Here is a 13,164-nt window from a genome sequence, read left to right on the forward strand (position 1 = left end):
TCACGGCCACCGCTTGGACGTCCACGGCAACTTGGGTATCAGGAAATTCTGTATCACCGGCAAAGGAGTCCTCCACGACATGAACCTCGTCGAAATCATACAAAATCACCTCGGCACCATGGTGTTCGCTTAGAGAGTTCACTTCCTCGCAAGTCATGGCATTGGAAACGTATTGCTGTGGTTATTAGGATGGAGCGAAGCGGAGAAGAGTTTGTCTTGTAGAAGAATAGGAAGGAGCAATTGATCTACTCGATGATCTGTTGCTGCGCACGCGGAGCAATGGTGCAATGCATTGGCCGGGCAACGGCGCGTAGTACTCCCGAGACACATGTGCAGTGATGGATTAACTCCATGAGCAAACTGAAATGGCGAGCACGGAGTACTATTTTAAATTTGCATTCTCGAATACCTTTGAAATTTCAATCGAGATCTACTTCCGTCCTGCGTTAAAACCTCAAAATTTCGTGGTTAGCTATATGCGGTATAACTAATGAGGAATTATTATTATTGATTGAGCTGTGATATATTTTAATAAGAATACATTAACAATATCATAACTTATGAGTTGCATTTGATACCTATCAACCATGTGACACACTTGCACGCTATTTTCTAAATACAAATGTTGATTTATCGCGTGCCATGAGGCTATTTGCTATCATTAGGTCATGCGACTTGTGAATGTTTCATTTGGTATGTTTGTTTGTTTATATCCGTTCTATTTGTGTTTTGTCTGGAATTATGCATTAGATGACATAAGCTTACTAATATCTGCCAGATCTATTACAACCCTATGCATAATTTTACTTATATCCTTAGGCATCAGAAGAAATAGAAACTATATGAAGTTGGCCTGTGTCATATAAATGCAACATAGTTGTCCCATTTAGTGTAAACAACTTGAGTGACACATGCTAGATTTACACATAGAGTGCCTAATAAAATTAATGATACATTAGGATAATTTATAAAAACTAAGGAATTAAATTGCACCTATCTTGCAACTGGAAATATCACAGTACATTTTAAGTTGTACAATGGCAATATGCATATATAAATTGATCTTTTCATACTAACTCTGTGATCTTTAGGTTAAAGTAGAGTGACATTGGGTTGGGGTGAACTATATAACACTATATTTTGGCTTAGGGCAACAGTGTAAAACTAAAGTATAGTTTGAACCTGGTGTGAGAGAGAAAAAATAATGTATAATAAAATCCACAAATGTATATATATTGATATCAAGTTTTATAATAGACATAGATTACTTTTCATACAAGTCATCTATGATAATCCAAATGTCTCGTGGCCTAAAGAATTAAGTTTCTAGTGTTTGATATTTTTTTAAAAAAAAATCATATGACTCATATGAACTAATCACACCCACATCACAATTAATTTCTAATAATTATACGTCTGACCTTATTCTGAAGATTAACCATCAGCTTGACTCAATTTTCTTTAACTTTGCTCATCTCTTTTTTAAAATGAAGCTGACATTTTGCCCTATTCTAATTACAACGTGGGGGAATACAATTAGAAAATAATTTAGAGAATGAAGAAAAATGAAATATCCCTTGACATAAAATACAACTCATCCTTCAAAATATCGTCAAACATACAATTTTCCTTTAATTTTTTTTACCTATTCTCATCATCGTCAAAATAGCTTCTAGAGTTTTAATCGCTAACACGACCTCCACTAATTAACAAAAGGAAATAGTAATACCCAAGCGAAAAGGAAACAGAAATACCCAGCATGAAAAAAATCAGTTGCTATTCGAATATAATAAGTACTCAATGCCTTTTGTTCGATTACAGATAACTAAACCCCGTTGAATTCAATGTTGTGCAAATTCGTTTCAATCGTACTTTACAAGGAGAAGAAGGTACAATGTTCTGAACGTGTGAAAGAACAATGTCCCACGCTGCAAACCGCAGCACCACAAGCCAAGGGCCACGATTCCAGATCAAACGCCACAAACTAAAAAATAAAAAAAAAATCGGAAGAATAGAGAGAGAGAGAGAGAAAAAGAACGATGAGAGCCTCCCCGAGCGCGCCCACCTCCCACGGCTCCGGCTAAAACCCTAGAGCGCGCGCGCGCGAGCGCGGATGCCCCTCGCTCTCCTCGCCCGCGCCGCTCTCTCCTCCACCTCCTCCTCCATCGCCATGGCCACCACGCGCTCCTCCTCCTCCAGGGTGCTTCGTGCCTCCCGTGCGGAGCTCAACCCAGGTGAAACGCTCGTTTCTTTCTTCTTCTCCTCTAGTAGTACCTTTTCTTGGGGAGGGCGGGGAGGAGGAGGAAGCTCTTGTAGCCTGTTTCCATTCATTGTTGCCATTAGGGGTATTCTAGATTGACAGGTCAGATTAGTATCCGAATATATTTGGGCATTTAGGTATTCCTTTTCTGGATAAAAATGTGAAAAAGTTGAGGTATTTCTACCTTGGTGAGGTTATTTCTTGAAATGTGGCAGATAGATGCTTCTTCCAGTCTTTATTGAAGGGTTGCTACTGATGGGAGGGGTGGATTGTCCATTTTGTTTAGTTTCTGTTTATAAAGCTGCGTTGATTAAGTGTTGGAAGTTTTGTGGTGTTATTGTGCGTTTGCTTCTGGAAAGTCATCCTAGAAGGGGAATTTTAGGAAGGGTCATCTCATGATTTTTTTTTCTTTAATTGCCAACGAAAACTAGCTTTTAGTATGATATATGTATTTTATTCTGCTTGTTCTTGATGGAAAAAAAAATGAAATGAAAGTTCCTGATTCGATAACAAAGGCGCGAGCAAACATGGTGGCTAGGTGAGACCTGCTCAGAGAAGCCTCACAGCAGAGGTTAGATGCAGTTTTGGGAGGTCGGTCAACTGTTATGCACCCATTTCACTTGTTTATGTGGTTTAGCAGCCCTTCCTAGATACATTTGTGCTTCCCTTCAGCCCTCACATGGTCTGCAACTGCAAGAGGCAAACCACAATTACGAATTGGGGCCAGAGGAGCTCACAATAAGAAGCATAAAGTCCAAGGCGGAGGCTGGAGTTAACTGTGTTGACCCTGATGGAGATTTACCACTCATGGTTCTTTGCTCGAATGCTTGGGCAGCTTTCCTCTGTTTGAGCAACGAATGGGTTGGGTTCCTTTGCTTTTGTTTTGGGTTGATGATATTCATGCGTTTCTCAAAGTGTCCAATTATTTATCAGGGCATTACTCACATAACATAGTTTGCTTGATGCATGTTATTTCCTGAAAGTTCAACTTTAATTCCCATGACTTCAATGTAGTCGAATTACCTAACAGTTTCATACTGACTCTGGGAAAGTATACATCCATTAACTGCCAACTTAATCTATCTGCCAACTCTGGGAAAGTACATATATGGATTTTTAAAGCAAGTTTAGTGTAAATGTGTAATTGATTATTTGGTAGTATGCCTTTTCAGGTGCTAAAGAAGTGAAACGTGAATCCAGTGTTTCTTTTGACTTGACCAAAACTGAAGCGGTTGCTTCCATGAGAAGCAAAAATGTGAAACGGGTGCTTGAAGTAACTGGGGAAAATATTAAGAAAGAGGTTGGTGTGCACCTCTTCTTGGATTGGTGATGTTTTTCTCTCTATCAATGAAACAAGGCAGAGCTTCTGTCTTTTTTTTTTCAAAAAGAAGAAAGGAAGACGTGCCTACTGACCAAACACCAGGCCATGTCTTTGGTAGTTCTATTTTAAAAAAGTTTCCTGCATTTCTATTATTTCTGTCGGCTTTTTTGTCCCCACAATTTAAATTCTAGTCTCCTTAAGACCAGTCACTCTAAGATAGTATGATGTAAATACACCTTTTCTCTTCAACTGCAGTTGTGCATTTAGCACTCACTTTAGTAGTTGCTCCTTTTCTGCCCTGTTGGTTGGTGAACTGAACAGAACAATTTTGCCCATATGCAGGTTGATATCGTTCCTGACATTGAAGATTTTCGATATGGCAAGGCATCGCCATCTTTAGGTAAGAACTAAGAACAGTTATACCATATAGTTACCAAATTATAATATTCTTAACACTTTGTTCCATGTCTTGCAAAAAAGCTTACTTTTGCTTTCTTCAGTTAGGTTGGAGAAAAAGGTGAGAGTTTCATCTGCTATAAAAGGTACTCAGAAGACTACCTGATGAGAGAAGCTATGCATTTCTTGTTTAACATCTTTGTAATTTTCTTGTTATGTGTTAGTTTCTTTCTCTGCCAGCTGATATCAAGTTAAATCTGTACAAACAATATTGACAATACTTTACTGAAGTTTTCAGTTATATATTTTATATATTGCTAAAATGTTTATGCTGCTCTGGATTGCAAAAATAAACAATCACTAGATTATGACTTGCATCATCTTAACCAGAAGGCAATATAGTACTACATATTGGTTCATACATGATGGCTATTCATTCCTCAATTTCCCACACACATCATTCATGGAATATCTAAATCTGTTGTTAAGTTCAAAATTTTCATTGCATGTTCACCTACTATTAACAAAAATAACAATCCTAGCTGCCAAAAAGCTGCCAGGTTGGTAGCAGAATGTTCAACATCAGATTCAGTGTATCCTTGTGACACATATTAGTGATTATGTGGCCATTATGGCATTATCAATTGCTCTACCGTTTAAACACAATATATGTCAAGACAATGATTTGTTGTCTATTGTGTGAAATTTTTTTCATACATTTATGCAGTTGGAGCTCCAGAAAATTGGGAGGCAATCCTTAAGGGTATTAAAAACATGAGGTTATCTGGCGAGGCCCCTGTAGATACAAAGGGCTGTGAAAAAGCTGGTTCTCTTCTTCCACCCAAGGTAGGTTTTGTGTTTGCATCATCTTTCTTTTTTTGACCAAATCCTTGCATCATCTTTCAACCTGAGTGTAGTATCTAGTGCAGAGCCTATTTATTGTGGTCAGACCCAAGTTCTCCAAATGCTCATTGTAGGTCTTGCACAGGCATAGTGCATATGTGATTCCCCTATTTTATTGTGCTATGTTGCCATATCAAAATTTTAGTGCAAGCGGTACACTTGTCACACTTCACTACTATGAGTGTTTCCTGCCACAGAAATCATCTGCATATTAATATATTATTACTCCCCCATCCATTTAACTCCATTTTTTCATTGTTAAAAGGTTTTCAGCCAACTACTATTGTGTAACTCTTCTTCATCCATGTAATCATATACACATTTCTTTCCCAGGAAAGGAGATTCGCAGTTTTGATATCAACCATGATGTCAAGCCAAACAAAAGATGAAGTTACACATGGTATGTCTCATGAAGATTTCTTTTTTGGAATTGGTTATACACTATTTTTGCTAGCCTTGTTATAGTTTTCCTATAGCTAAAATGTGAAAAATGAAAAAGAGCATGTGATCTATTCTGATTGGAGTGTTATGCATACTCTGCTGTGCAATGGTTCAGATGATAATATGTTCTTAATAATTGATTGGTAGTACAGAACTTCATGCTATGTGACCATCCTGTGTCTATACCCTTCCATTTGTTTCCCCATTGAACTAACCTTGTCATAAACATCACTTTATGTACCACAACTATGTCTGTTTGCTGCATCTGTACTATATTCTTTCATATAAATGATTATTGTATTTTGGATCAATTGTTATCAGCTGCTGTTGAACGTCTATCTGAGAAAGGTTTACTTGATCCGGATGCTATTGTCCGAACAGATGAGGCCACACTAGCGAATCTTATCAAACCTGTAAGTTGCAAGAACTGTTTGGTGGGAACTTTCCCAACTACAATAAATTACTGCTCTGAACTACCCAATATAAGGATTGATCCTACAAATGTACAAAAGAATATACATGATCTGCATATCACAGTATGGGCTCTAGCAAATGGTAACAAACCAAACTTTGAATGCATGCAATTTAGTTGAAGCATAACCTTGATTTGGACCTCAGAAGACAAGAAGCTAGCTAGAGCTGTACCTGCTTTGTTAATTGTACTGTTATAGTTTCTTGCTGGAAATTACTCAGCTCAGCCTTTGACATCATACTGGTTATTGTTTAATCAGGTTGGATTCTATCAGAGGAAGGCCAAATTCATAAAAGAAGCTTCTAAAATTTGCCTTGAACGTTTTGGAGGGGATATTCCAGATTCTCTGAATGAGCTTCTTGCTCTGAAAGGAGTTGGTCCTAAAATGGCTCATCTGGTAGTAATACTCATTATATAGTCGAAATATAAGCCTATTTAGCTTCACAATCCCTTTTTAATAACAAAAACTAAGCAGGTGATGAGCATTGCATGGAAGAATACTCAGGGAATTTGCGTTGACACTCATGTACATCGCATATCTAACCGTCTTGGGTGGGTTTTCCGAGAGGGAACAAAACAGGTAATTTGTGAGTTATGTCTTTTGTGCCTTTGAAGAAAACAAATTATACATAGGGAACATCCATTTTGTCACTGACAAATTGCCCCTTGTTTACTTTGCTCAGAAAACTACAACACCCGAGCAAACAAGAATGTCTCTTGAGAAGTGGCTACCAAAGGATGAGTGGGAACCTATCAACCCATTACTGGTATGAATCGGTTCTTTTTTCCACCGCTGATGTTCAATTTCTACCATGTAAATAACTACATAAGATAGTGTCATTTGCTTTTAACACTACATATCTGAATCCTACCTAAACTGCAGAAATGTAAGTCTTATGTAAATTGAAATTATTGTTTTTAAAATCATGCAGGTTGGATTTGGGCAAACAATCTGTACTCCACTTAGGCCCAAATGTGACATGTGCGGCATAAACAACATCTGCCCTTCAGCTTTCAAGGAATCATCAAGCCCAAATCCAAAGCAAAAGAAAATGAGGTCATCTTAGAACTTTTTGGCAGGGATGCCTTGTGTACTTTGTGTACATGCATTATTTACTGACCTGCTAGTGCTGGAATGCTCTTCTAAAAGGTTGGCATATTTATTGCCTGGATGACCTTCCTGCAGCCATCTATCATTTTGTATAGCCATTATGTAGCATTTTGTATAGCCGTAATCTATTGAGACAATGGGTAGGGACACATTGATCTTGCCAGTTATTTATTATGGGCAAACAACTGGCACTTGGTAGGAAAAAGCTTTTGTAAACAGTATAACTAGAACAAAACGGAGGACGTTCATCAATTACCCTGCATTTGCCTCTGTTTATTGCAGATTTGCAGTTCTCATGGCGATCAACATTGCCGATCTCTTGTAGAAATGAGAGTTAATCCATGGAAAATGTAAGATATTTGAATAACAAAATGTGTTCAGTTCTCATGGCGATCAACATTGCCGATCTCTTGTAGAAATGAGAGTTAATCCATGGAAAATGTAAGATATTTGAATAACAAAATGTGTTCAAATCAGAAAAAAAAACAGGATCTTCGCAAGCACTAAAATGGGACTACAAGAATATGAAGATAACTTTTGAGATTCCTAACAAAGGAATTAAAGTGCATCAACCATAAAAGAATTGAGTGCGTAAGATTAACTAAGCTATTCCTACCATCTGTCTCTCTACCAAGATGCTAATAATAGGTTTTTTTTTTTCAAAAAAAAAGATAAGAAATACTATGACAGTTTATCCCTAGCTAATGTATACACAAACACAAAAAGATAGTAATAGCTGAAAATGCAGCAGCCGTAGTAGTAATCCTAGACAGTAAACGCCGGCGATTTCAGGTCCGGCAAGCCGGCGCTGCGCCGGCCGACCACGACGACGTTCCCGTCACCGTCGGCGTCGACGATCACCGAGTCGCCGGCGCAGATCTCCCCGGCGAGCATCTTGTCCGTGAGCGTGTCCTCCAGCAGCCGCATGATGGCCCGGCGCAGCGGCCGCGCGCCGTAGCTCGGGTCGAAGCCTTGCTCGACGACGAGCTCCTTGAACCTCTCCGTCACCTGCAGCCCGATCCCCTTCCCGCCGATCCGCCCGGTGACCTCGGCGAGCATGATCCCGGCGATCTCCTTCACCTCCAGCTTCGTCAGCTGCCGGAACACGATCATCTCGTCCAGCCGGTTCAGGAACTCCGGCCTGAAGTAGCGCTTCATCTCCTCCTCCACCATGTTCTTGATCACCCCGTACCCGCCGTCGCCGCTGCCATCGCCGGCGAACCCGAGCTGCCTCCCGCCCTTCTCGATGACGCCGCTGCCGACGTTGGATGTCATGATGATGAGCGAGTTCTTGAAATCCACCGTCCTCCCCTTGCTGTCCGTGAGCCGGCCATCGTCGAGGATCTGGAGCATCATGTTGAACACGTCGGGGTGCGCCTTCTCGACCTCGTCGAACAGCACGACGGCGTAGGGGCGCCGCCGGATCGCCTCCGTCAGCTGGCCGCCCTCGGCGTAGCCGACGTACCCCGGCGGCGAGCCCACCAGCTTCGCCACCGTGTGCTTCTCCATGAACTCGCTCATGTCGAGCCGCACCATGGCCTCCGGCGAGCCGTAGTAGTACGCCGCCAGCGCCTTGGCGAGCTCCGACTTGCCGACCCCCGTCGGCCCGGCGAAGATGAAGCTCGCGATCGGGCGGCGCGGGTCGCGGAGCCCGACGCGGGCGCGGCGGATGGCGCGGCTGATCGCCGTCACGGCCTCGTCCTGGCCGACGATGCGCCGGTGCAGCGACGACTCCATGGCGAGGAGACGGCTCGACTCGTCGACGGTGACCTTCTCCACGGGGACGCCGGTCCAGCTGGAGACGATGTGCTGGACGTCCGCCTCCGTCACCGTCGGCCCCGGCGACTCGCCGGAGTCCACCGCCGCCTTGCTCATCTCCTTGCTCTTGTCGACCAGCGACATGATCTCCGACTTGAGCTCCACCTCCTCGCCGCGAAGCGCTCCCGCCTAATTTTTGTCGAATTCAAATGAATTAAATTTTGATTCGATGTTCTTATATACCAATAAATTTACAGGTTGATTGATTGATTCAACGAATTAAAATTTGTATTTATAAAAGAAAATTACCTTCTCGAAGTCTTGGCTTCGGATGGCTTCGCTCTTCTCTGCCATGATCTTCTTGAGCTTCTTCTCGAGTTCTTTAGCTTCATCAGGTAGCTGTCAATATGGTAAAAGTGGTCAGATAAAAAAAATTGTGAACATTATTAATATGATGATTGTGCACATTAGGATCGATTCATCAAAATATGATGATTGTTTCTACCTGGGCATTTCGCAGCCTGACAAGAGAACCTGCTTCATCAACCAAGTCAATTGCTTTATCCGGGAGGAAACGATCACTGCAAACCAACAAGTCTGTCAGATGAAGGCAGTGAAAAGAGGCACATAGCAAAAAAATTGCTCAAAGATCCACATTTCGTAACTTAAGAAGTCAAAAGATGCAATTCTTACAACACATTTAGAAGAACAAAAGGCGTATTCACTGCAAGCTAAGGCTGTCAGACGTGAGAAGGCAGTGAAACAAGGGAATGGAACAGTTGAATTTATAACTTCTCATGAATCATCATTTCATAACTAACATAAAAAGGAAATAAAAAGATGCAATTTTCAAGACATGAAGAAGAAAAAAAGGCATTCTAAACCTAATATTCAACTAGTTGGTAGTACTATCATGGGATCCAAGAGTTTACATGATCCATTAATCTTAAATTCTGGCGCCTCATCTTTTCAGTCTAGAGTAGCCTTGAAGAAAATTTCAGTACTATGACGAGTAAAAATAGCAGAAAATAAATTAATATACATTGTGAGATGCTTAAAGCCACACTGATTATCTTGCATGAGACCTGCTGCTGTAACAGTTCTGTTATCACAATTCACAAACCTGATGTACTGGTATGAGAGCCGAGCAGCTGCGATCAACGACTCATCAGTATACTGGACCTTATGATGGATCTCATATCGCTCCCGGAGACCTTTGAGAATTCCTATGGTCTCATCAACAGTTGGCTCAGGGACCTTGACAGGCTGAAAACGCCTCTCCAGTGCTGGGTCTTTCTCAATGTGCTTTCTGTATTCATCAATGGTAGTGGCTCCAATACACTGACAGTAACAAAGTTACCTTGAGCACTTGGCAAAAATTAAATGAACTAGAAGCTCATGACTGATTTTATAATTTGACAAGTAATTTTAATGAGATTCCAGAGTAAATATTTTAGTGTTAATTAGTGGACCTGTGGTAACATAACTCAGACAAGGTAACACCGGAGGTATAAAATTTACACTAGAAATATGGTACTTCCCAATACCTTCTCAAGGACTGTGAAAAATTCTAATTTGATAGAAATAAAAAGAAACAGATTTCAATAGGTAGTTATTGTGTTTTTTACAGAGAGGTCAACCATGTACCTGTAGTTCACCTCTTGCTAGCGCTGGCTTCAGGATGTTGGCAGCGTCGATGGCCCCTTCAGCTGCTCCAGCACCCACCAGGGTGTGAACTTCATCAAGGAAGAGAATTATCTCACCATTCTGCTTCACTTCGTCCATCAGCTTCTTCAATCTCTCCTCAAACTCACCACGGTATTTTGTACCAGCAACAAGTAGACCCATATCAAGGGTGATAACCTGGAAAGGATTTCCTACAGTGAGTAATTTTTCATCTCTACTAATGATGTCATCAATTGTTCAGATGTGCATGCAGGATAGATATCAAATCAAGGAAAGTGTCCAAGGTACTGTTTACCATGCTTCCTTTCTGGTAATCTAGAAAGGTAACTCTTCGCAATCTCATAGTGCTCAAATTGTAAATTCTGATCAGTGAGAACTGAAACTACAGTAGAATGCCTAATTATGCTGATAAATTCCAGTTCCATAGATAAAGCCAACATGAACAGGAAGCTTACATTGCTACACATTTTAGCTTGCAAGAAATTGGTAACAAACAAAAACAGAAGTATACTGAGTCTCAAGAGATAGGACGATCACAAACCGTTTTCCCATCGATTGTTTCAGGCACATTTCCTGCAGCAATGCGCTGCGCGAGCCCTTCCGCGATCGCTGTTTTCCCTACTCCAGGCTCTCCAATCAGGCAGGGGTTGTTCTTGGTCCGCCTGCCGAGAATCTGCACTACACGGTCAACCTGGTTTTGCCTTCCGACAACAGGATCCAGCTTCCCCTACAAAAAAAAATAATAATAAAGAACATCAATTCTCGGTTACTTAAATTTGTCCCTGAAATGTCCTCTTGTATTGCAACATGATACGTCTGTCAAATCTGATGTAGAATGCTACCTCCTCTGCTAGTTTTGTCAGATTAGTACCATACTCTAAAAGTGTGGGTATCTTAGTTGTACTGCTTCCTCCCCCAACTGCAGCACTAACAGGTTGATGATCTTCAGAGGTGTCACTGATCATTCGGATAACCTAAGAGGCAAATATATGAATTGATGATATGTGTCAACTTGGATTGAATTTATAAGGAGAACCTCCTTTTCTGTCTAAATTCACCTCACTGCGGATGTTGCTGGGATCAGCCTGAAAGTTCTTCAGCACAACAAGCGCGGCACCATGCTCACGGAGCAACCCAAGTAGGAGGTGTTCAGATCCAACATAGTTATGCCCTGAACAATGTAAGTAGGTTCAGTGCTAGAGAAATGAAAAAAAAAATGGAATACTTTCCTTTTTTTTTTCCTTCAACAGGAGTAGTAAAGATATACTAGCAGTAAAAAGAACTAAAAAGTCACCATGTTTAATGTCAGTTCCCATTAAAAAGTACAGATGCAAATGGTCATTAATTCCTCATGATCAGTGTTGGTAGACTGATACTTAAGATCGCTCATGTACGACTGTACGAGCTGTTTGGTGTAACGAAGAATAACAACACGGTGAATATACAAACCACCCATTGCTAATTGCATACTAACTATTCCCCTGTCCATAGAAAATCAAGCCAATCTGGACATCAGCATTATCTTCGAAATGCAATTTTGACTGCAATAATTTCTATTGCAACAATGTCTGTGTAAAATCAAATGAACTAGTACAATACTACACAAAACAAGACTGCACTTTGTAGAAATCAAATCTACACATCTATGTAACTCGCATGTGTCCAATTTTTAAATGTTTTAGAAATAGCTATGCATAAATTTTAAATGTGCCCACATTTGATTTGACAATATATACCTAGCTGGTGCGCTTCTTCTTGGGAGGCCTGGAGGACGTTCTTGGCGGCGGGGGTGAACTTGATCTCCATGGGGACCATGCCGGGGCCCCTCCCGGCCATCTTCTCCACCTCGGCGCGCGCCGCCTTGAGGCTGAGCCCGGCGCCCCTGAGCACCTTGGCGCCGATGCCGGTGCCCTCCCCGATGACGCCGAGGAGGAGCTGCTCGCTGCCGGCGGCGTGGTGCCCCAGCCGCCGCGCCTCCTCCTGCGCCATCATGATCGCCTTGATCGCCTTGTCCGTGAACATGTCGAACCCCATCCTCGCCACCACCCGCGCCCCCCTCCTCCTCCCGCCGCCGCCGCTCGCACGCCCGTACGACGCCGCCGCGGGTGAACGGAGGCCGAGTAATATTGGCGGCGCGATCGGGGGAGCGTGGAGCTCTCGCCGGCCCGCGGCCGATGCCTTGACGAGGCGGGCGTGCCGCATCGGCGGAGGCGTTGGGATCATAGTAGCCATGGAGGAGGAGGGCCTGATCCTGGTGGCGGTGGTGGTACGGCATGCCGGCGATCGGAGAGACGGCGGCGGGTTCAGTAGGGTTCTCTCCATGGTCGCCGAGGAGAAGCTTCTACTCTACGCCTCGATCAATCTGGACAAGCATTCAATCCATGAAAGATCATTAGGTTAAACGGATGCGATTAGGTATTTAAGAGAGGAGAGGAGGAGACCTGTTGATGGTCGGGGCAATGGCGGCGCGCGGCCGGGCGGACGTCGCCGCCGGTGATGGGGCGGCGGCGGGTTCGCCGGCGACACGGAGGAGAGAGGTACGCACGCGTGGGTGGCGGCGGCGCGGCGCGGCAGATTCCGGTCTATTAATATATCAAGGGAGGATTTCGCGAAATCTGTGGCTGGAGTGCACGCGTGGCGTCCGTCCGTGATGTGGATCGGACGGCTGAGATTTGTGCACCTGCCTTGGCCGCGGAGGGACACGCAATAAGTCCTTTTTCTCTGTTATACTCCTATTTTTCTGTTGGACTAGCAAAGCGCCCGTGCGTTGCTACTCGAGGGAAAAGGTACACCAAATTATAGCTAGAGAAAACGAA

The 13,164-nt window shown here is 42.7% G+C and overlaps 2 protein-coding genes across 3 annotated transcripts; one reads left to right on the forward strand and one right to left on the reverse strand.

The window, feature by feature from the left end:
* The first annotated feature begins 2,005 nt into the window (after window positions 1-2,005).
* Window positions 2,006-7,166, forward strand: LOC9268162 (endonuclease III homolog 1, chloroplastic). Of its 2 annotated transcripts, none has more exons than XM_026021452.2 (11): window positions 2,006-2,234; window positions 3,420-3,560; window positions 3,924-3,981; window positions 4,082-4,123; window positions 4,705-4,823; window positions 5,214-5,280; window positions 5,643-5,734; window positions 6,053-6,190; window positions 6,269-6,373; window positions 6,477-6,560; window positions 6,726-7,166. In XM_026021452.2, the coding sequence occupies exons 2-11, from the start codon at window positions 3,501-3,503 to the stop codon at window positions 6,858-6,860; spliced, it is 900 nt and encodes a 299-aa protein (XP_025877237.1). In that variant the 5' UTR covers window positions 2,006-2,234; window positions 3,420-3,500; the 3' UTR covers window positions 6,861-7,166. The 2 variants fall into 2 exon arrangements, with proteins under 2 accessions (XP_025877237.1, XP_015617926.1); XM_015762440.3 differs by having other exon boundaries at window positions 3,433-3,560.
* Window positions 7,167-7,399: 233 nt separating this feature from the next.
* On the reverse strand, window positions 7,400-12,904 carry LOC4350258 (chaperone protein ClpC3, chloroplastic-like). The gene is made up of 10 exons (NM_001423186.1): window positions 12,790-12,904; window positions 12,085-12,710; window positions 11,407-11,519; window positions 11,191-11,322; window positions 10,890-11,075; window positions 10,310-10,525; window positions 9,786-10,003; window positions 9,168-9,243; window positions 8,972-9,061; window positions 7,400-8,851 (listed from the first exon to the last, which is right to left on the reverse strand). The coding sequence occupies exons 2-10, from the start codon at window positions 12,668-12,670 to the stop codon at window positions 7,670-7,672; spliced, it is 2,799 nt and encodes a 932-aa protein (NP_001410115.1). The 5' UTR covers window positions 12,671-12,710; window positions 12,790-12,904; the 3' UTR covers window positions 7,400-7,669.
* Window positions 12,905-13,164: the final 260 nt, after the last annotated feature.

The sequence above is a fragment of the Oryza sativa genome, chromosome 11, assembly GCF_034140825.1.
Source record: "Oryza sativa Japonica Group chromosome 11, ASM3414082v1".
Taxonomy (NCBI): Eukaryota; Viridiplantae; Streptophyta; class Magnoliopsida; order Poales; family Poaceae; genus Oryza; species Oryza sativa.

Bases quoted from the DNA above. Each gene is read 5' to 3' on its own strand.
- LOC9268162 (XM_015762440.3), top strand. From the start codon at position 2,114: ATGCCCCTCGCTCTCCTCGCCCGCGCCGCTCTCTCCTCCACCTCCTCC. The intron at 4,824-5,213 runs GTAGGTTTTGTG...TTTCTTTCCCAG, and splicing joins GTTCTCTTCTTCCACCCAAG to GAAAGGAGATTCGCAGTTTT. The intron at 5,281-5,642 runs GTATGTCTCATG...AATTGTTATCAG, and splicing joins AAAAGATGAAGTTACACATG to CTGCTGTTGAACGTCTATCT.
- LOC4350258 (NM_001423186.1), bottom strand. From the start codon at position 12,670: ATGGAGAGAACCCTACTGAACCCGCCGCCGTCTCTCCGATCGCCGGCA. The intron at 11,076-11,190 runs GTAGCATTCTAC...TTTTTTTTGTAG, and splicing joins TGACAAAACTAGCAGAGGAG to GGGAAGCTGGATCCTGTTGT. The intron at 9,244-9,785 runs GTTTGTGAATTG...GTTGGTTTGCAG, and splicing joins CTCTCATACCAGTACATCAG to TGATCGTTTCCTCCCGGATA.